Source organism: Ciconia boyciana, chromosome 21, assembly GCF_034638445.1.
Source record: "Ciconia boyciana chromosome 21, ASM3463844v1, whole genome shotgun sequence".
NCBI classification, from domain to species: domain Eukaryota; kingdom Metazoa; phylum Chordata; class Aves; order Ciconiiformes; family Ciconiidae; genus Ciconia; species Ciconia boyciana.
The window spans coordinates 5,717,711-5,739,037 of NC_132954.1; the positions used below are offsets into that span (position 1 = coordinate 5,717,711).

At 48.7% G+C, this 21,327-nt stretch overlaps 2 protein-coding genes across 2 annotated transcripts; one reads left to right on the plus strand and one right to left on the minus strand.

Moving 5' to 3' along the window:
• The first annotated feature begins 298 nt into the window (after positions 1–298).
• Positions 299–16,504, plus strand: HDAC1 (histone deacetylase 1). The gene is made up of 14 exons (XM_072885209.1): positions 299–427; positions 4,614–4,726; positions 5,166–5,283; positions 8,362–8,436; positions 9,615–9,753; positions 10,379–10,520; positions 11,703–11,795; positions 12,108–12,216; positions 12,339–12,479; positions 12,967–13,075; positions 13,181–13,311; positions 14,098–14,244; positions 14,355–14,403; positions 14,788–16,504. The coding sequence occupies exons 1-14, from the start codon at positions 379–381 to the stop codon at positions 14,813–14,815; spliced, it is 1,443 nt and encodes a 480-aa protein (XP_072741310.1). The 5' UTR covers positions 299–378; the 3' UTR covers positions 14,816–16,504.
• Positions 16,505–18,597: 2,093 nt separating this feature from the next.
• MARCKSL1 (MARCKS like 1) lies at positions 18,598–20,560 on the minus strand. The gene is made up of 2 exons (XM_072885056.1): positions 20,411–20,560; positions 18,598–19,962 (listed from the first exon to the last, which is right to left on the minus strand). The coding sequence occupies exons 1-2, from the start codon at positions 20,504–20,506 to the stop codon at positions 19,339–19,341; spliced, it is 720 nt and encodes a 239-aa protein (XP_072741157.1). The 5' UTR covers positions 20,507–20,560; the 3' UTR covers positions 18,598–19,338.
• Positions 20,561–21,327: the final 767 nt, after the last annotated feature.

Consider the following 21,327-nt stretch of genomic DNA (forward strand, 5'->3'; position numbering starts at 1 on the left):
GGCGGTCGTCGTGTCGTGTCCCCCCCCCCCCCCGCCAATAGTTTCGCCCCGCCCACCTGGACCCTCTCTCCGTTTGCCCCCCCCCCCGCGCCCCAGCGATGGTGCAGCCCGCGCGGCCCCGCCCCCGCGGCAGTGGTACAGCCTGGGCACCCCGCCGCTCCGCCTAGCCTGCTAGCTCCCCCGCGCCCGCTCTCTCCCGCCGCCGCGATTTTCTATTGGTCGGCGGGCGGGAGGGGGCGGAGCGTCCCTCCCCGATAGGTCGGGGGCCGCGCGGGGGCGGGGCAGGTGGGGCGGCGGGGCCCGGGCCCCGGGGCGGGCCGGGCCGGGTTGGGTTGCGCGGCGCGGCGGTAGGGTCTGTCGCTGTGGGGAGGCAGGAAAATGGCGCTGACGCAGGGGACCAAGCGGAAAGTCTGCTACTACTACGATGGTGAGGGGCTGCGGGGCACCGATGGGGGCGGCCACGGGGATCGCCGGGCCGGGGAGGGGGAGGGGCGGTCCCGGGGCGGGGGCGCTGAGGGGGCACCGGGGGTGGGGGAGGGGAGGCGGTGCTGGGGGTGGGGGAGGGGCAGGGGTTGAGGAGAGCAATGGGAGGCGCTGGGGGGGTAATGGGGTTACTGGGGGGTAATGGGGTCACTGGGGATAGGGAGTGAGGGGTTGGGTGGGGGAGGGTAATGGGGGGTCATCGGAGGACATGGGGGTGGGGGCTGCTCTGGGGGGGGTGGGGGAGGGGGAGTCATTGGGAAATGTGGTGGGGCTGGGGGCTGCCCTGAGGGTGTTGGGAGGGGCGGTGGGGGTCACTGGAGGACCTGAGGGGCGGGGGGCTGCACGGGGGGCAGAGGGGTCGATGCTGGGGGCACTGAGGGACAGGGGAGGGCTGGGGGCTGCGCTGGGGGGGGGGGCACGGAGCAATAGGGGCATGGGGGGCAGGGTTATGTGGGGACTGCAGGGGGTGGGGGAACAGGGGACACTGGAGGGCATAGGAAGGATATGGGGGAGCATGGGGGATATGGGGGAGCACTGGAGGGAGAAGGGGAAGAGTGGGGGGAAAGATAGGGGAGTAGTATTGGGGGGAGATGGGGGGCGGAATAGGATGGGGAGGTGTGGAGATCTAGGGACTTTGGAGGTGGGGAAAGGCTGCGAATGGTCCAGGATGGGGAGAGGGGCGTGAGGCCAAGAGAGGCTTTGGGAGCCGTGCTGAGGTGCTGAAGAAGGTTTCTGGGAGATGGTGGGGGACAGGACAGGTTGTGGGGAGATGAAGCCTCCTTGAGCCGTGTTAAGAGGAGGAGGAGGCACTCCTGAAGCTCCCGTTTGGTCAGCAGCGTTGCTGTCAAGCAAGAGACAAACCCGAAGGTGTTGGGAGCCAGACCGACTGCGTGGTTGTTTGTAGGGGGTTCCTGTGTCTAGGAGTATTGTTTAGTTCTGGCTCTGAACTTGGCTGGATTGTAGACTAGCTTCCCCCCCCCCCCCCGTCACGAGGCTGGGGAAGCACTGCTTTGGGGCTATATAATCATCCTGTTGGGGCAGGGAAGTAACGGGGTGTTAGAGCTGGCCAAATCCCAAGCTGGGGATCTTGTGCGGCTTCCCTGCTTCTACCCCGTAGGCTGTGGGAGAAATCAGAGTCGCGTTGCCTTTGCTCTTCACAACTGCCTCCCCTTTGGTGGGGTAACTTGGTGCCTCGGTGATGGGCGAGCTCATTTTTTATAGAGTCTGTGACCACTCTCTGTGAAAGATATTGTGCAATTCTCTATTTCGTCGTGGTTTTTAGTCTGTGAAATAAAATAAAAACTTTGTCTTGCTACTTTTTCCTGGTAAGTGGATGCGCTCAGTGTTCAAGCAGTAAAGCGGGCTCCTTTAAACTGCTGTATGTGTCAGGCATATAGTGAGAGCTTTTATTTCTCTAGAAAAGTAAATCTAAGCAGTAGATTTGCAACTTGTAATGACAGTCCTGCAGCGTCTCTGACTCAGATGGTGTCTTCAGGAGGGCAGGGCGAGGAGGAGTCTGGATTAGAGCTCTGCGTGCAGTGAAACTGAGTCCAGTTTCACCACACAACTGATCTCTGTGCAACACCCGTCATATCAAAATATACAAGGGGATGCTGGAGCCCTGGGCCCTAAAATGCCTAATTTAAACTTTAAGAGTGCTTGCAGGAAGTGCCAGAATACCATACGTGCACACGCGACCTGGATGTTGGAAAAAAATGGTCTCTGTGTCCAAACTTATCCCTGTCCTTGGAATATAACATGTTCACAAAGAAGCTTGTCAGTTTTTGAACAAGCTATAATCTTTAAAGACGCACGATGATGTCTTAAATATGAAAAAACCAGTCATTTTGTTTGAAAATGCTAAGCAGAGATGCTATCCTTGTAGCCTTTATTGCACGGTAACTACACAAAGTTAGCGTTATACACTCTTGTCTATAGCTGCCCTCACTAATTTACTCTGTGGTGAGGTTTTAGTGCCTTGTTTCCCCTGCTCTTTTACGAGTGGCTGGCAAACATCCACAGCATGTCTTAGGGTGAAAGTGTGCTTTTATTGTTGGGGAAGGCATAATCTGCAGTTGTTGGAGGCCAATTTGTTAGGGTCTTTTATTTTCCATGCAGGGAGGTTAGAGCAGTGCAATCGAGTGCGGTAATTCCCTGAAGGGTGGTCCCCGGGTGCTGTTTCGGATGGCGTGCGGGTCTCTTCCTTGAGCCATAAATTTCAGATGGTGGGAGGGCATCCTGTGCTGGAGAAGGAACCTGAGCTGCAGGGAAGGGTCTAGGTGGGATGGAGAGGATGGAGAAAAGGTAATTGGGTATCGTAAGGGTCCTTCATGGAAATCCTGAGGGGTGCTGAGGGTGTGTGCGAGGGTTTGAACTTGAACAGTAACTTCTCCTTTATTAGCTCCCCATGTAGGGACTTGCTTAACCCTAGCAGACAGGAAGAGGTATCTGTTAAGTTCACACACTCTTAATCTGCACTGACGTCCACGAGCAGACAAGCTCATCTGCTGCTCTCTAAGACTCGTGGTGGGATGTGTTTAGCAGAGTGAACATGAACAGGCTCTGGAAGTCGGGGTTTGCCCAGGGCATTTTGCTGACAGCCTGAGGTGAAGATGATGATGATTTTAAAGCTTCACGTAGTTTTGTGCTTGTGTTTTCTAGCTAAGGTCTTGAGCATCTCTTACTGAGTTCTGCAAAGCTTGATTTAAACTGATTTTACTGTAGGGATAGTTGCCCCGGTAAAATACCTTTGTGCAAAGAACACCCCATTTCAGTGTCGCACCACGGACAGGTAAACTCCAGCAGCAGAATTGTTTGGGTGTGGGATTTGCACCGTTTGCATCTACTTTGACTGAAAATAGGGCCATGTCCACAGGAGGAAGAACTAGAGCTGTGTGCTGTGAGGAAGTAGCAGTTTCTCCTGAATGTAAAGATTGGTGATGAAATATTAATACTCCCAACTGAGTCACCAGCCAGACCGGATTGGGTCTCCTGCTTCCTAAACTGATCAGGAGTTGTACAACTACATGAACAACTTAGTCTGGTTTCCCAAGAAAATGAGGCTTGCGTGATATTGCTGCTGCGTGTGGCTGTCTGCGTGTTTCCTGTTCTTGGCAACTTTTGAGTCTGTGCCTCTCGCAGCCAAATCAGGCAGGAGGCAGGAATTTGAAAGTTAGATTTCTGTAGGTTTCGTGAAAATAAGTACTCTGGGAGAGGAGGGGGAAAAAAACCAGTCAGTGGTCCCCTACTGTGGGAGAGTGCAGCATGAGCTCAGCGTTTGCTAGGTAGGAGAAAATCCACACGGGGAGATGAGCTGTGGGGTATATTTGCAGGAAGCTAACTTCATTAACGCTGGTGCCCATAGGATAGCTCATCAGGTGCATCTGTGTGGGTGTGCGGTTGGTAGGGACTGGGATTCTTCTGGAAGATTTCAAGCAATAATAAAGGGTGAAAATGATTAAGAAGCTGTAAAACTACAGCTGCGCTGGTGTTTGCTTATTGACAGAATTAGCTGCTTTGTGTCTCGTTTCTGTTAGGTAAATAGTAAGAAACTGAGGCAAGGAGGCTACGTGCTCTGTCTGATGAGTCGTTGTCTGAGCTGGGATTAAACTTGCATGCCTCTTGGCCTGCAGGTTTCTGCTCAGACTGTGGTTGCGTTTCTCAGTGAAACCTGTGAGCTCTGTAAATGTGAGAGATGATAGTGGACCTGAACCGCCTGGAGAGGACATTGGAGAGCTGTCATTTGCTGAGTGGGGACAGGCAAATGTGGTGCCCAAAGCTCCTCCTGCCCAAGAAAGCTGGAGCTCCCTCCTCTGAACTTGTGCAGTGTGATGTTAATTGCTCAGACTCTACCTGGATTGCCTTCCCCAGAACTGGTATTTAAAAAATTCCTTGTCTGGCCATACTCTAATTTCCAAATGTTTGTCTTATTTGAGTCTGGGATAAACTTTTCTGAATCCATGGAGATACCTGTGCAAGCAAGACGAGAGACCCTATCCCCTGTGAACAGAGGTGCTGCTGAAGGACAGATAAAATGACAGATGACCTGATGGCTCTTGTGGCTCGGATGTGACTCTGTTTAAAGGAATTCATAGTTTTCCCTGCTGTAACAAAATCCTTTCTGCTCCCAGGTGATGTTGGAAACTACTATTATGGCCAAGGACATCCTATGAAACCCCACAGGATCCGGATGACCCACAACCTACTGCTGAACTATGGCCTTTACAGGAAGATGGAGATATACGTAAGTGTAGGGCTGGTCACGAAGAGAATTATATATGAAAGATCTTAGTTTACGTGTCAGGTTTTCATTTTGATGCTTCACACTCGTAAGTTCTCTGTTGACGAGCCAAAGAGGAAAGGAAAAAAAAAAATAAACAGTTGTGCTGATGTATTTCTGCTTTCTTCTGATTGCTTGTAGTGAGATGTTCTTGCTTCAGATAGACTTTGGAAACTGGAAAATTGCTTTTCTCCCTGAAACTTAAATATTTTCTTTGTCTAGATATGTAATACATTCCAGTTTCCAGTAGTGGCATTCTTGCCTTTGAAAATAAGTTTCTTTTGTTTAATGCTGCTGTTTTGAGTTTTTTGCTGTTTCTGAGAGTAAATCTGACATTGGAAATGGGAATTAGGGAGAGAGATGTGTTTCAAAACAAGCCTTGCTCTTTTTTTTGTCCTTGCAGCGCCCTCACAAGGCAAATGCAGAAGAAATGACCAAGTACCACAGCGACGACTACATAAAATTTCTGAGATCTATTCGCCCAGATAACATGTCTGAGTACAGCAAGCAGATGCAAAGATGTAAGCTACACGTGTAGTGCTGTAGTTTCTGCCAACGTTAAAAGTTGTGGTTCTGGGAATCCTAGGCCAGCTTTAGAGCTTTGTGATAAAAAGAGTAGGAAGAACCACGGGAGATTGTCTTTCTCCTGACTTGGTTTCTGTTTTTTTCTGGTAAATCAAACATTTTAAAAATGGGTCCCTCTCTCAAGCTAATATGCCAAAAGATCTGAGGAAAACCCTTTGACCTGGGTGTCTTTTTTTAGTCTTGTGTTTTGGTGGAAACTCTTCTAAGTTGCCTTGCTGGCTGAGAGATGACTGAATCACTGCATTTATGAGTTGCATGTATTTCATGTATTTTGTGTTATCGCTTATCTTTAACCAGAGGTATTGAGGTGGGAAAGGGTTATGTAATTTAAAACAAACAAACCAACCCCAACTCAATCAGTTGTGTCCAAAATCTGCGGTAACTCTGAAGGATTTTCAAGACAATGGCAGTTTGGAAGTGGAGGAGGGTTGAGATGCACAATGATATCTGTCCACTTTGTGATAGAATGGTTTATTTTGTGAGCTAATCCCTTGTTCTAACCTCTCCAGTCCATGGAAGGGCTCTTTAATAGCAACTTTAATGTTACAGAAACCTTTTTTTGGTGTCTCTGCAACTCTGAGCTGATGTTCTTTGGCAATGGCTGGGGCAAACTAGGTTTCTAGCGAGTATAGACAAATAGGGGGAAAGGCTCAAGGTTCATTTAAACAGTATTTTGGTCTTGCACGCTGCAGTCCTCAAGAGCAGAAAAAAGTTGTTAGCCCATGGGGTTAATTTATGTGGAGTAAGTGTAATCTCCAATTTAGAAGAAATATGGGTCTCGAGTCTGAAGTAGAGGAAACCTGGTATGAGCTGAAGGGGACAGATATGAAGGCACAAGCACATTAAGAGGTAATAGGCTTCATGAGTAATATACATTGAAAGACTTCCTGCAGTAAATGATATGCCTTAATATACCAAATGACATATACTAAAGTACATATTTACACAAACCGAACTGTTTACCCCTGAAGCAGATATGGCTCATAAACACCCACTCTGCTCTCTCCGGTAGTCAACATTTTCTGCGCTGTACTTCCACAGAACTATTTTTACCTGAAGGAGGCAAAATATGAAAATTTAATCTTAAATATGCGGAGGACAGAGCTTTTCTTCAACAAGATCTGCAAAACAGTGGTCTCTGCGTAGCTAGAGAGCTAGCACAGGAGGCTCAGAACAGAGATTAGGGATACAGGAGACAAGGTCACCGCTCCCAAGTACAGTGGCAGGTCTCTGTAGTCTGCTTGGTGCTTCATCTTTCCCTTTGAGGGAAGGATAGCTGCTATGATTTCCATAAGAATGTTTCCACCTTTAATGCTGGTCTCTCTGGTTGCACTCTCCCAGATACGAAGCTTCTCACCCACCCATTGCAAGGAAGACGGAGCATCTGTGCCTCTCATCTTCCACCAGAGCCTTATGCCTATAGTCAAGTGATTGACCCCTCTTATTAAGATCCCTCTTTAGTAGTCCTGGCTGCTTTGAATCTCCTAGTGAGAAAAAGCCCAACTGGCTTCTGTTTACACAGCAGCTCCTGTCTTTGCCAGGTATAGCAGAGGGATGCCCTCAAATACTGTCAGTGCTGCCCACAAAGTTCTGAGGGACAGTAAAGGTAATGACCAGTCTCTAATTTAATTCTGCTAATGCCGTGTTGCCTGCCTGAGGACTTGGGAGGACTACTCTGTAACCTAAAGGGCAAGAAGTTTAATTTGTTGTCATGGGAAGCATGCAGAAGTTGATTACTTAAATTCTCAGTTAAAAGGGAAAGCTTCCAGCCACCTCTTTGAGTTAATTATTCAAACTCTCTCAGTTGCCATGCCCTGCTGAAACAATTGGAAAGCGGGAACAATTGCTTCCTTCTGGGTCTCCTGATGGGTATTGTCCTTTTCAGAGATCCCTGTCCCGAACTGGGACCATTCAGACTCCCTTATCACACAGTCTTTGTGGAGACTGTGCGCTGACGAGTTTCTAATGCTGCAAGAACCGTGCTGTTTGTGCCTTTCTCATTAAGCACAGAAGTAAACATTCTACAGATGTTGTTACAAAAATACAGATTTTGTTGTTGTTGTTGTTTGTAAAAGCAAATCTTGCAAAATCTAGATTCAGTACAAGTCTGTTGTTACTGTTTTTATTTTTAATCATGAAAACTATTTACAGTTGAAATTTATCCAGGCCAAAACTACAGTACTGCTGAGAACTTAAAAACTGACTGTCCAATGTGAAGTAAAAGGAATGTACAAAGTGTAATGGAACAGACGTGGATGTAAACTTTTCATCCAGTACACACCACTATCTCCCATCTCCCCAGTTTCTCCTGCAGCGCTGGCACTGTTAGCTTTCTCAACTCCTCGTCAGCAATACAGCAGGAAATGGGAGCAAAAACCTTTCCTACTTGCTGCGGGGTTGTGTAATGGAGCTCAATGTCAGCCCTGTAGTCAGAAACGGCACTATTCCCCCCATATTCCCACCAAGGCACGGTGCCTGGGCAGCAGATCTGCAGCATGGTCCATGTGGGGTAGGGAGGGGTGCTGGCCCCCGTTTTGCACAGCCTGCATCTGCCCCTGGTGACCAGCATGTGCTGCCGGAGCAGAGCAGAATACTGTAAATGTGCTGCCTCAATGAGCGCGGTTTGAGTTGCTGCTGAGGATGTGTATCCGTATTACGCAGCTCTTACTGATAGCATCTCCTCTCCGCCCACTCATTTTCCAACGTGATTGACTGGTTTCTGGATCCCTCGTAGCGCACCCTGGTAGATGGCGTGCCGCTCTCGCCAGAGCTCCTGAGACCTTCTTTCCCGTTTTCTTACAAGTCAGGAGCATCTTCCCTACAGCAACAACCTTTTTGCCTCATCAGGCAATCCTCAGGTTGATTACATTAACGTTTTATTACTTGTGCATGGTATTTTGTTGTTTAAAATGTTTGATAGCTTATCTGGTTAGCTTTTTAAATCAGAGTGGGGGTATAGGCTTTGCCATTTATTTGTGGTTTTGTCTTACTAACTCTTTTGTATTATTTTCAAGTTAATGTTGGGGAAGACTGCCCTGTGTTTGACGGGTTGTTTGAGTTTTGTCAGCTCTCTGCTGGAGGCTCAGTTGGTAAGCTCACAAGTCATACGTTCTTTTCTTTTTCTCTTAAGCAGATGTATGTAATGTAGTTCTGTCTCGGAAATAAATTGTTGTAGGTGATGGTGGGGAAGCCCTGTGAACCTATTTCTAGTTTCCTTAATAATTAGATCCAGATTTCTTCCCACATGAGAGTTCAAGCCTTGCACGTTGACAGATCTCTGTACATTTGTTAAGCGTACCTTCACTAGTCCAAGTTACTTCACTGAAAATGTGAAGGACTCTGTAACGGGTGTAACAACATTGCCAGCGATAGAGTTAAAACTGCAGCAGCAACAGGCATTTAATAAAAAAATCAACGTGAGATTTACAGAAAAAAAAAGTTGTAAAAACCTTGCTCTGGGCAGGCATAACCTGGAACTTTATCTGTTACTTTATCTGTTGTTTTTAATGAAAAGCCATGGACAGGAGGCAAAATAGAACCTGAAAGGTTTCAGTAATCTCCCCGAAAGCTGGAACATTTAAAATGCTGTCACTGTTTTCAAATACTTTGTTGCAGAAATGCTCGGTATTGCAGAACTGTGTTACTGTGCATAGGCGTTAAAGCTTTGTGGCTGCTACTCCCACAATGACATCTAGAAGTCTTTATTTCCTGTAACGCAGTTCAGCAGTACATACAAGTACTGACTGCAGCATTTTTTTGAAGTAGCTATGCTCTCTGGTTCCACGGCTGTAGATTCTGCAGAATATATAATTTGTTTCGATGCTGGGAGACTTACAAAATTTGCAGAAACTTGGGGGAAGAGAACTTCCTTTGCCTAAATGCATATTCAGTGAATGACCTAAATATATGTTAGATAAAACCTTTCATTAAAATCCTTTGTTCAGGGCACTGAGAAATCTAGACTGTCTTCAACTGTGACCCCAGCTAGAATGCTGTGGACTTATTTGTGCAGATTTCATGCTCCAAGGCAAAAGTAGGAAGCAATCAAAAGTGTGTGCAGGCAAAACAGAGGCTGCGTTTCTCTTCCCTTGCCTTTTGTTAGTTTGTTGAGACATCCAGTGTTAAACCCTTGGGCTTGTGCTTTGTAAAGTACCCAAATGCAGACATAAGCAATGATGTGGTCGTAAGGGACCAGTACTTTACCCCGCAGTCTTTGTTGTGGAGCCTTTACTCTCGTGCTAACATCTTGTAATTCTTCTCCCAACAGCCAGTGCTGTGAAGCTGAACAAGCAACAGACAGATATTGCTGTGAATTGGGCAGGAGGCCTTCACCACGCTAAGAAGTCAGAGGCTTCTGGCTTCTGTTATGTCAACGATATCGTCTTGGCTATCTTGGAGCTCCTAAAGTACGGGCAGTACTATTTACTGCTTTTGTTTGTCCATTCTGCTGCATTTCCTCCGAGTCCTTAGTGCTTTCTTCCCAGTCTTCTCTTTCTGTTGCCTTTTTTTGGCTGTCTTTTCCCAGGAGGGCTTGATCAGCTATCTTTTGGGATGCGGTACCCTCTCTCCCGAAGGGGTGTGTCTAATGGTGGCACTGTGCAGGAGGCAGAAGGCTTGGAGGGTTGTGCTGTTGCTCTTAGGCCCTTCTCTCTGCCATCCACCCTGGAAAAGGCGGCACAGCTGTAATACGTGACAGCTTTTGGCTCAAAGCAAACCTCAGTGGGAGGCTTGGAGATAAAAATGCAGTCTGTTGGCTGAATCTGAATAAACGGAGTTGAGTCTGCCCTCAAAGATCAGTTGCAGCAGCAAAAGCCGCTTTATTTTCCTCTGTGGTTCTGTTCCACTGCTGACCAAGGCACATGTCTGTTCTCCGCAGCTCTTTTGCTTGTAGACTCCAGAGAGAGAGCTGCCTGGTAGCTGTGCAGGCTGGGGATTGGCACAGAGTTCCTTGCTCTCCTCCCATTTGCTCTGCTGGTGAAGGCAGTTTCTGCTCTGAAGAAATGCAGTATTTTGACTCCTTTCTGATCCTAGGTATCACCAGAGAGTGCTGTATATTGACATTGATATTCACCACGGAGATGGCGTGGAGGAAGCCTTTTATACCACAGACCGTGTCATGACCGTGTCCTTTCATAAGTATGGAGAATACTTCCCAGGAACAGGGGACCTCCGGGTGAGAATGAAGGCTTAGCAGAAAATTACCCTGAAATTTGGTCTCTTCCATCTGTTTGCCGTCATACTAATTTAACTAAAATCACTGCTCTCCTGGGTTTTCCTGCTCTCAAAGTGGCATCCTTTTTCTGAGGGCAAAGGTGTATATGTGAGGCAGCTGGCTTGGCTCTTGGAGTGGGTGCTTTGGTCCTGTGATCATGGCCTCTATAGTAATAAAACCGAGGCTTTGATATCAGTCTCTTAGCAGCCTTCTGGTGGGATTATGCTCAGAAAAGTGACTCTGAAGATGGCATGTTGGCCATCTGTAGCTACTTGCAAACCAAGCTTGGTCACACAAGCTTTTGGGTGAAAGTTTATGAGGGAGTACTTCTCTGTGTGTTGGCTTATCTTGTTGGCATTTCCTTCTGTGAGTCAGTTCTGCATGTTAATGAATCGTGGTGTTAACTGTGGCACTCTTTCAGGTTAGATACAGGTGTGGTTCACTTTGTGACTTCTGACATTGCCAGAATGCTGTTCTCAGGGGTGAAAGGTTCTTTACCCTTTTTAATGTGCTTTTTAGCGGAATTACATTTTTCTGATCTAAATTCTCTTGTCTTCCACTCATGCGTTGTGTTTTTTCAGCCCTGCCCAGAGTTTGGCGCTGGTGATGTGAACTTGTGTGCAGCTGCAGTGTTCTTTCCTGGTGCAGCCGCTCTGCGGCATAAATGAAATAATTATTTTTTATAAAACACTTGGGTATGAGAGAGAAAATGGAAATGTAAAACTATATATTTTTTTTTTAAAGTAAAAATAGATTCCTCTAGTTACTAGACTGCATAGTCAGCCCAAACTGGTATTTTGGACTGTGCATCTCTGCAGTGTACAGGTTTGGGACTAGAATTTTGGCTGCCTGTTTTATTACTGTGGGAGAGAGTGGTGGCTTTTGCCAGTGACGTGAAAGTGGTGACAGTAGTACATTTTTCTTCTCTGAGCACTGAGGGCCAAATGCACCCACTCATGCCAAATAAGCTGCTGTTGGAGTCAACTGACTCTTGCCGTCTTCTGCCGGGACAGTCTTTGTCCGTGAGAGCCTAGGGTTACCCTGATGAAATCCTAGACTTCCCTTCCTAATTTGGGGCACAATTTGTGCGTGGTATTTGGTTCTCTGGTGACTTGTGGTCTCTCCTGTCTTTCACTCTAATAGGATATTGGTGCAGGCAAAGGCAAGTACTACGCTGTCAACTATCCCCTCCGGGACGGAATTGATGATGAGTCCTATGAAGCAATATTCAAGCCGGTACGTGACGACATCTTTGCTGAGTGATTCTTTGTGGATCATACTTTGTCATTTGGTGGCTCATGGAGCTGTTCTTTGGGGAGATTGATTCAGTCTTCTGTGATAAGATTCTTCAGGGGCTGTATTCCTCCCTAACAATCGCAGCCTGTCGTCAGTAAGCTTCTCTTTGTAAGAGTCTCAGTGTTACCAATATAGGGGAGTCAGCAGCTGTGGGAACACTAGGGATGTCTTCATGTCACTTGCTGACATGGACATGGCTGTCGCTGTGACACTGTCCTGTGGAGAATGTGTAACAACGGATTTCTTGTTTAGGTGATATCTAAAGTGATGGAGACGTTCCAGCCTAGCGCAGTTGTCTTGCAGTGCGGGTCGGATTCTCTGTCAGGGGACAGGCTGGGTTGTTTTAATCTGACCATCAAAGGTAAGAGTACCGTCCGGTGCCTGTGTTGAACTGGCCTAACTGATATAATTAGATTTCATTGAAAAGTTTGTTCTTCTTATGCCATGAGGCTATGACCTTTTTCCCCACTGCTTTTGCTACAGGTCATGCCAAGTGTGTGGAGTTTGTAAAAAGTTTTAATTTGCCTATGCTGATGCTGGGAGGAGGTGGCTATACGATCCGCAACGTGGCTAGATGCTGGACCTATGAGACTGCTGTAGCTTTGGACACTGAAATTCCCAATGGTAATTCTCCCCAGGAGCCTCTGAAGCAAGACTGAGGGACAATGACACTCTAGCAACAGAGCTCAGGGAAACGATGTTGCTGTGGGAGAGGTAGCAACCCTAAGGTGTTTAATTAGCTTTTGATTATTTCTGTGGAAGAGCTTTTGGATTCCCTGATTTGCAGTAGCTGTTCTTGTTTGCATTCAAGTCCTGTAGCTCTCCCCTCCAGCAAAAGGTGCCCAGCAGCCTTGCCGTCTTACTGAAATGAGATGACCTTCTACTGAACACTTTTGTGCACCCTGATAGTGTTTAACTGCCAAGTAAGCTTTGACTGCACTGTTGCCAAGTTGTCTGTTTTGATCTGAATTTGGGCTGTGAGAGCTTCAGCTCCTACACCTAGCTAAATGTAGTTGTGTTTTTAGGTAGCACTGAAGTACAATGTGTTTGTGGTATTTCATTACTTGTCCAGTGGTAATTTGGTGTTTATTCCTTTTTAACTTGCCTGCAGAACTTCCGTATAATGACTATTTCGAGTACTTTGGACCAGACTTTAAGCTCCACATCAGTCCCTCAAACATGACTAACCAGAATACCAATGAGTACCTCGAGAAGATCAAGTAAGTGTTTGTTCCTCTTCGCGAGACTGACACCTTCTACTGGGGGCTTCGCAGCCGTGGGTGGCATCTTGCTGACGGAGGTTTTCCTTTCCTGGCTGGCTCTAGGCAACGTCTCTTTGAGAATCTGCGCATGCTGCCTCATGCCCCTGGCGTCCAGATGCAGCCAATTCCTGAGGATGCTGTTCAGGAAGACAGTGGAGATGAAGAGGAAGAAGATCCTGAGAAACGCATTTCAAGTATGTGCTTGTCTCTGGCATAGTTGCGTTGCCCGGCTGGGAAGCGTACTGTTCAGAGCCTGTGGGTACCAAAGCTGAACAGGATCAGTTTGCTGGAGAAACATGCAGGCTCTAAACAGAGTTACCTTAGTAAAGAGAGGAGGATATATTATTTAGATAAATCTCTATTCTGGCATCCTTCAGTTTGAATCTGTTCCCACCTTTCTGATTGATTTTGTAAGATAAAGCAATGATGCTCAGCACTGCAGGGCTGATAGGGTTTTTTTGGTTTGTTTTTTTTTTCCCTTGGAGAAATGGCACTTTTGCCAGATGATTTCCATAATGGGAGAACCTAGGCTTTAATGTGAGAATTTAAACAGTTCCTGTGATCTAGGTGCTATGACAGAATACTTTCTGGGAGACTGTCAGGTTTGATCCCAGAAGTTGTCTTCCACAGTGAAAATGCTAGTTTATATCCAGATTGGCTGATGGCCTTTAGATCTGGCAGACAGATTTTCTCAGTGTGAGGCTGGTTAACCTGCTTGCTTATGCTGTCAAGTCTAGACATCACACTGTACCTAATCCAAGTTGTACATGTGATCTTGGATCTTAGGCATGAGCAGTTAGGATTGATGAGTTAAAAGATACAGCGAGTAGAAAGATAAAGTGGTTTTATCGTGGCCTAATTCTGACTTATGTAGGCTCGTTAGTTCATTCCAGTGTGTAAATGTACTTGGAGAAGTTAGTGCTTGGTGTCTCCTGACTTCTAAATCTGCTGAAACGACTTCTTGTCCTCTTGGCACTCAGTCCGCAATTCTGATAAGAGAATATCCTGTGATGAAGAATTCTCTGACTCTGAAGATGAAGGGGAAGGAGGGCGCAAAAATGTTGCCAACTTTAAGAAAGCTAAGCGTGTGAAAACAGAAGAGGAAAAGGAGGAAGAAGAGAAGAAAGGTAAGCAGGAGAGCTAGGACTAGAAGCCCTCCCCACTCTGTGAAACTTGGCCTGGCATGTACTTTCCTACTGCACTACTGTGTGTCTTTTTTTCTTTTTTTTTTCCCTAGATGAGAAAGAAGAGGAAAAAGCAAAAGAGGAGAAAGCAGAACCCAAAGGGTGAGCCCTCTCTTCTGGCATGGCAATTAAGTGGCTGTGCCTGTACTTCCTTGTGCATCTACCCATGCCCCCAGTGGGATGTTGCACAGCTTGAGGGGCTGGGGGAGAGACGTGGTAGTTTGGGTGGCTTTGTCACGGGCTCTTAACAGGAAGAAGTTTGCATGTGTAGAACAGCACACCTGATAAAGTGCTGTGAGAGCAGAGCCCTGGGTGGACAGGGCTTAAAAATACCGTGCCTTCATTCAGTAACATGTTACAAGTTTTAGATGAAGATGAGCCATATAAGCAGCATTTTTTAAGGTTGCAACTCGGGCCTGTTATTAAAGCTTGGGCACAGCCCAGGTTGCTTGTTTAAACCAAATTCTTCACTGCTTGCTTCCACAGGGTGAAGGAAGAGACGAAATCCACCTAAGATGGCTGCAGCTGGACAGTACCTGTCAGTGCGTAGTTGTCGTAGGTTAGCTTCTCTGGTTGCCTCCCATTCCACAGGATTTATATTTTATATATGTTTCTGTATATATTTCTATATAAATATATAAATGACTTGAGAACTGTAAATTATTCCTTGCTGCACTCCGCTGGGAGCAGATAGGGAGGATTCTGCGGAGTAGACAGACCTGCACTGCCCAGATTTGGTGACTGGGAAGTTTCACTCTTGCCTTCCACTGCCTCCTTAGTGTGTCTTTAAAAAAATAACTTCCTTTCTTTACTCTCTCCTCTGAAATAACCACCCTTTGAAAAGAATAATTTAAGTAGAAATAGCATCTGCATTTCAGGTTAGGTGGAAAGATGGCCATGAAATTTCTTCCCCCCCCCCCCCCCTTCTCTCTCTTTTTTTTTTTTTTTTTTTTTTTTGGGGTGGGAGAATATGAGTTCCCAAATGAAGCCTGTGAGAAACTGACTATTCCTTTGGTCTTCAGTTTGATTCCACCATGGCAAGTAACTGCAAGCTGGTGCCGCTTCTCAGGGTCAAATAGTGCAGTTCTTGAATAGAGTTGGCTACCTCCCTGCAGCAAACTTGTGGAAAGAGATGAAGCAGCTTAAAAGCAATCTGAAAAGCGCTTTAGTGAATCAGCCCAAGAGCCCTGCAGGTGCAGATCTGGAAAATGCAAAATGAAAATCACCCTAATGTGGTGGTTAACATTTTCCAAGATCTTGCAGATCCAGTTAGTGTGGCAGCATTATGCATCTCAAGTAAGAGAAGGGATGAAATTTTTATACCTTTTTTTCTATACCTATGCCCCTCTTTGGGGGAGGAAGTGAGTTACTGCCCATTTGGCCGCCTGCTTTGCTTTTCCTGCTTGTTCTGCCCTCGGCTACACATGCCGTAATGTGCTTTCTCAGTACTGATCTGTGTCCTAGGCTGAAACCACTGCAGAAATTCCCAACTCGTCTAAAGGCCAGACTGAACAGAGCCTGGCTGAAACCTCTCGTCGATGTGTGTCACTCGCTGAAAAACTCTTCTCTGAAGTGAAGTACAAATGTTTTCAAATTGAAGCTCTCCTCTCTCTTGCTCTCAAGGCCAGTAAATACAGAGAACCTTTTTATCAGCCCTCTGAGCTGTTATCTTTATAAGGGAACAGCAGATGGGGCTCTGTACATTTTTATAACTACTACTCTTCCTACTCCCACACATTATCTCACACCCAGAAGTCTTTTGTGACCAGAACTGGCCTTTCTTTTGCATCTCGTTTTGTACAGCTGATCATTAGATGAGCTTTTGGTGAAATTCTTTGCAGAAGTTTTGCAGGCAGTTTTGACTCGCTGCTCTCCTTTCTCAGGGGGATTCCTCTGTCCATAAGAGGATCTGTACTTCCCATGGAGCGCTGCTGATGGTTTCAACTCTAATAATGCTGCTAACTTAACACAGGTTATTTTTAAAATGTTTTATTTTTTTAAATACTTCTTTTCCCTTTTCCACCATGAGTTTTTTAGTCTCTTTGAATCTGAGTGACGTGTCACTCCCGCTCTTCAGTGTTTGTATGTGAAGCGAGAGAGATCAGTGTATCTTTGTGTCTGGGGGGGAAATATATTGTGGTTTTTTAAAGATGCTTTTATTTTGAATTTTGAGAATCTTTGTAATAAAACTGGTACATTTCTATGGTTGGTGTGACTTTGTACTGCTTTCTGCTGAGAGGAAACACTCGGTTAGAGTGGGAGTTCAGTTTGTTTTCAGAGCCGTTGCTGGAAAATTGTGCAGTATCCTGGTCATGATCATGTAGGTCCCAACAACAAAAAAAGAGCTGTAATAAGGCTTTGGAAAGAAAGGTGAAGTGAGGCGTGATTACTTTCCCTCTTCCAGGAAGAGGGCTAGATGTGTTGGTTTAAATGGCATCCACCAAAGCATTTTATTTGGAACACACTCTATGTGTGTTCCAAAGCTATGTGAAAGATTGCTTTAGTTTCTTTTGTAGATGTTTGTTCCTTTTTTTCTTTTCCCCTGTGTTTTATAAAATAGCCTTGGAATTCTCCTCATGACCCTTCTCTCCAGAAAAGGTAAGTCTAAATACCATGGGTTTTGTTTGCTCACACCTTTTCTACTCGGGGTCACTGGGGCAGTTTTTCAGTCTCTTTCCTAAATTACAGCTGGGTTCTCCTCCAGCAGCATTGCTGATGCTAATTGGGTTTGCCATTTGTTTGGAGTTACAGTACTCCAGGCAGCTGACGCTTGCTCTGAAAGCAGTGCTAATCTAGAAAAGGAATAATAGGTTATGGGAAGGGAATATTTTTTGAATGAACTTAGTGGTATTCAAGTGAAAAAAAGAGTCTTCAATATATTTAGGAGCAGGTTGATTCTGCAGCCGAGTGGTGATCACAGCTCAGATGGACACAAAAGGTTCATAAGCCAGATCTGCTCTTTATGTAGTGAAGAAAAAGCTTTGCGTGGCACAGTTGACTTTCACTGCTGTAAATAATACTCCAGGAAACGTAGTTATCCTTTTCACCATAGCAGACAATTAAAATCCTCTCCTCCTTGAACAAAAACTGTACAATTCAAGTTACCCCTGCCAGATCACGCATGCCAACGTACAACTGCAGTCCTCTCTTCCAGTGTTTCTTAAAATGGCTGCCGCGATGCCGTACAGCAGCTCCCTGGCAGATGCACTGAGCCCCAGATCCCGGCTGGGGCACAATGCAGCTGTGTCTCACATGGCAGACAGCAAGCAATCTTAGAAATAATTTGCAGACCACAGTTCCTACCTTTAAAATAGCTTTTTTAAAAATTATTTTTTGCCCCCGGGATGAATACCCTGCTGCATTATGGAAGCAGGTCACTTGCTTTAGTTTCCTGCTATTGATAGGAGGATGTGCTACATAAAACTAAGAGTTTTGGCCATTTCCACCTACCTCAAGGCTGCAGAAGAGCAGTGACGGTCCTTGCCCCAGGCCCTGCCTTGCTAGGGTGGTGCCAGCGGCTTTTGGGCAAACAATGGTCCTCGCTTTTCTCCAGCTTCTTCCCCAGCCAAAGCAGCAGGGGCAGGTGATTAGATGGGAATTAGGAGCAGGCCATTAAATGGAGGCTGTAGCAGTAGTGCACAGCCCCGAAGCTGGCAGAAGGAGCTCTGGTGGAGGCTGTAGCCTTCAAGCCCTGAGCTGCTAGAGATGGGCAGTGCACCTTCCTTCTGTGCACGCTTGTCTCAGGAAAAAAAAAAAAGTCACCTCTATCCCTGTGCAGATCACAGGAGAAGCGGTAGAGGCACCCATTGTGCCTTCATTTTCTCTTGAGAAGTAAAGCTTTGCTCCCAGTGCATAGTTCTTGTGCTAGAGCATGTCTTTTCAGGAAAGAGGAGCCAATCCTATTCTAAAGCCACTAAGAAAAAAAATTTAAAATTCAAGAAGCCAAGCTTAAAATGGGAATTTCACCCAGTAGCCCTCCTGGGCCCCTCCTTATGAGAGCAGACTTTTCTTTTTTCTTCCCCCCCCCCCCACACCCCCAGGAAAAAAAATGTGTTAGATCTCTAAGAAAACAGGTACTGAACAGCGATCCTAAGGTAGCGACAAGAGGCTTGTGTGAGAAAGTCCTTTGTGGCTGTAGCTCTACATCTGCTGCAAGTCAATTAACTGCGAGCAGAGCCCAGGCTGGAGTGATTAAATGCAGCAGCTGTTGAACTAAATAAGCAACTGCTATCTTCCCCGGCCCTTGTCTGGCATCCAGGACAAGAAGGACTCGAGCTCACCCATAAAGGGGTCACCATTTATTCCTTTCAAATGTTACAATAAAGCCCATACAGCTTTTTTTTTTTTTAGAAGTTAGAAAATTGCAAATCAAGTGTTTTGGCCATTAAAAAATTATTTACAGAGAAAACAATGTTGCTTCACATTATACAGCTGGCAGGCCCCCTCCCTCCACCCCACACCCTAAAAGTTATCCCTTAGAAGCAGAATTAAACACAGCGGACTTACAAGCTTTATGGTTTTAAGCCAATAGTAAGACATTATAAAAAACTAACCAGATTAGCTTTTAAACCATTGATTTCTATAAAAAGCACAAAATACTTTAAATGAAGTCAGAACCAGGAATGTAAACTGAGAAAAAAGAATCCATTGAACAGTCACTGGCTTGCTGGGCTTCGAAGGCTGCCGGGAGGAGAGCGGGGACAGTCAGGAGGCCAGCAGAGATACCAGAGCGGGATGTGAGATCTGGGTTCTTACAAACTGTAAATTCCAGTTATGTCCAGGATAGTCTTCCTCCACAGTTTTAAAGGATTCAGGTAAATCTACTCCAAGGTGTGGTGGCAGTGGTGGGAATCCAAACCAGCTTTCTAACAGGGGAGGGGAAGAAATAACTGGGAGGGTGGGGGGTGTCGGTTTTAGAAAGCGTTGTCAGTTCTAGGTGGGACGGGGAGGTGTGGGGGCAAGGCAGCGAGTCCGTGGTGTTACCGGGATGGAGAGGATGGCGTAAGAGTCTTAAGTTAGGACGATGCCAAGTGGGCTCTACTCTTCCTTCTGCTCCGCCGCCGCCAGAGTTGTTGCAGGCTCAGGCCCCGCAGGTTTTGAGGGCTCCTCTGGTTTGGCTGTATCCCCGTGGCTTTCTCCTGGCTGCTGCTTCTCTTCCTCCTTGCTTCCCCCGGCTCCTGCATCCTCCCTCTTGGCCTCGGCTGCCTGCTGCCCGTCATCGGCAGGACTGCTCTCCCCGGGGCTGCCCTGCTCCTCCGCCATCCCCTCCTCGGGGGGAGCCGACGGCTCCGTCCCGCTGCCCGAGCAAGCGGGGTTCTCCTCTCCCTTGGCCTCTGCCTTGCCTTGGTCCTCTGTGGGAGAGGACCCAGAGGAGTCCCCGGCTTCTTTCTTGTTCTTCCTAAAGGAGATCCCGCTCAGCTTGAAGGACTTCTTGAACGAGAACTTCTTCTTCTTCTTGGGGGTGTCCTTGGGGGCCGCGGCACCTTCGGCTTTAGCATCCCCTCCTTCGGCGGGGGGAGCGGGCTCGATGGCGTCCCCGCCGCCCGGCTCGCCCTTGCTCTCCTCCCTGGGGGGTTCAGCCGAGCCGGTCCCGTTCAGGGGTGCTGCCTCGCCACCCGCCTTGGGCGTCATGTCCCCGTTGAGCCTCAAATGGCCGTTCTCCTGCGGGCAGGGGGGGAGCGGAGCACCGCGTTAGGCACAGCCGGGACTCGGCACCCCCTCCCCAAAGCCCCGCACCCAACTGGGGCGGGGGGCACCCAGCCGGGGAAAGCGGGGGGTGCACCCAGCCCGGGCGAGGGGGTGCACCCAGCCCGGGCGAGGGGGTGCACCGGGCACGGGGTGGGGGGGGGGATGTCTCGGTGCGCTGCCACCGGGCGGCGCCCGCGCTCCACGCCCGGTGCCGGAGCGAGGCGGCGGACGGGACCCCCGCCCGGTGCCGGGAGGGAGCCCGGGGCGCGGCGCGGGCGGTGCCGCATCGCTCCGTGCCCGCCGGGCAGGAGGGCCCCCCGGGGCCGGGGCCGCCGCCTTTGTTCGTTCGTCTGTCCGTCCGTCCGTCCGCCCGCCCCGGCGGGGCGCACGGCGCGGCTCCCCCGTGCCCTCCGGTACCTACCTGCCCGTTGGCCTTGGCGGGCTCGGTGGCGGCGGCGTGGCCGGCTGGCGGGGCGCTGCCCTCCGCCTTGGCCGCCTTGGAGCCCTGGCTGCCCATGGTGCGGCACGTCGGGCGGACCCCGCCGCGGCGGCTGCCGTCGGCTGGCGAGCGGCGCCGAGAGGGAGTAGGTGGAGCCCCCCGCCGCCCCGGTAATAAGGCGCGGGGCGGGGGCGGGCCGCCGCCGAGCCCGCCCCGGGGGCGGGGGACGGGGATGGAGCCACCGCCCCGGCGGGGCCGGGGGTACCGGTGGCCGCTGTTGCCCCGCCCCAGCCGTGCGCCCCCGGAGGCCGGGGCGCCGGTCCCCCGGGCCCCCTCACCCCCGGGGTGCCGCTCATCCCACCCCGGGGTGCCTCTGCCCCCAGCCCCGTCACCCCTGGGAGGGTCCCCTGGTACCGCTCGTCCCAGCCCCATCACGCCCAGGACAGTCTCACGGTGCAGCTTGCCTCAGTCCCGTCACCCCAGGGAACTGCTTACCCCTGGGTACCACTTCCCCCAGGGAACCGCTCACCCCAGCCCCATCACCCCAGGGAACCGCTCACCCCAGCCCCATCACCCCAGGGTGCCGCTCACCCCAGCCCCATCACCCCAGGGAACCGCTCACCCCAGCCCCATCACCCCAGGGTGCCGCTCACCCCAGCCCCATCACCCCAGGGTACTGCTCACCCCAGCCCCATCAGCTCCTGGAGTGTCCTGCTGTGGGGGACAGGTTGTGCCATGAGTCACACCCCGGCTCCCCGCCTCGCTGTGCTCCCTGGTATGCAGACAGGTAGGTTTTTCCCCTCTGTGTCTTCCTCCTCTCTGCTTTCCTGGAAAGGGAGAGCTCAGGAAAAAAGAAAGTGGGACTAAACCGAAGTGGATGCTAACGCTGGCAAGGGGTC

Coding starts and splice junctions, on each gene's coding strand:
- HDAC1 (XM_072885209.1), top strand. CDS start 379: ATGGCGCTGACGCAGGGGACCAAGCGGAAAGTCTGCTACTACTACGAT. Junction 9,754..10,378: donor GCTATCTTGGAGCTCCTAAA/GTACGGGCAGTA, acceptor TTCTGATCCTAG/GTATCACCAGAGAGTGCTGT. Junction 11,796..12,107: donor ATGAAGCAATATTCAAGCCG/GTACGTGACGAC, acceptor TTTCTTGTTTAG/GTGATATCTAAAGTGATGGA.
- MARCKSL1 (XM_072885056.1), bottom strand. CDS start 20,506: ATGGGCAGCCAGGGCTCCAAGGCGGCCAAGGCGGAGGGCAGCGCCCCG. Junction 19,963..20,410: donor CCGCCAAGGCCAACGGGCAG/GTAGGTACCGGA, acceptor CCCTGCCCGCAG/GAGAACGGCCATTTGAGGCT.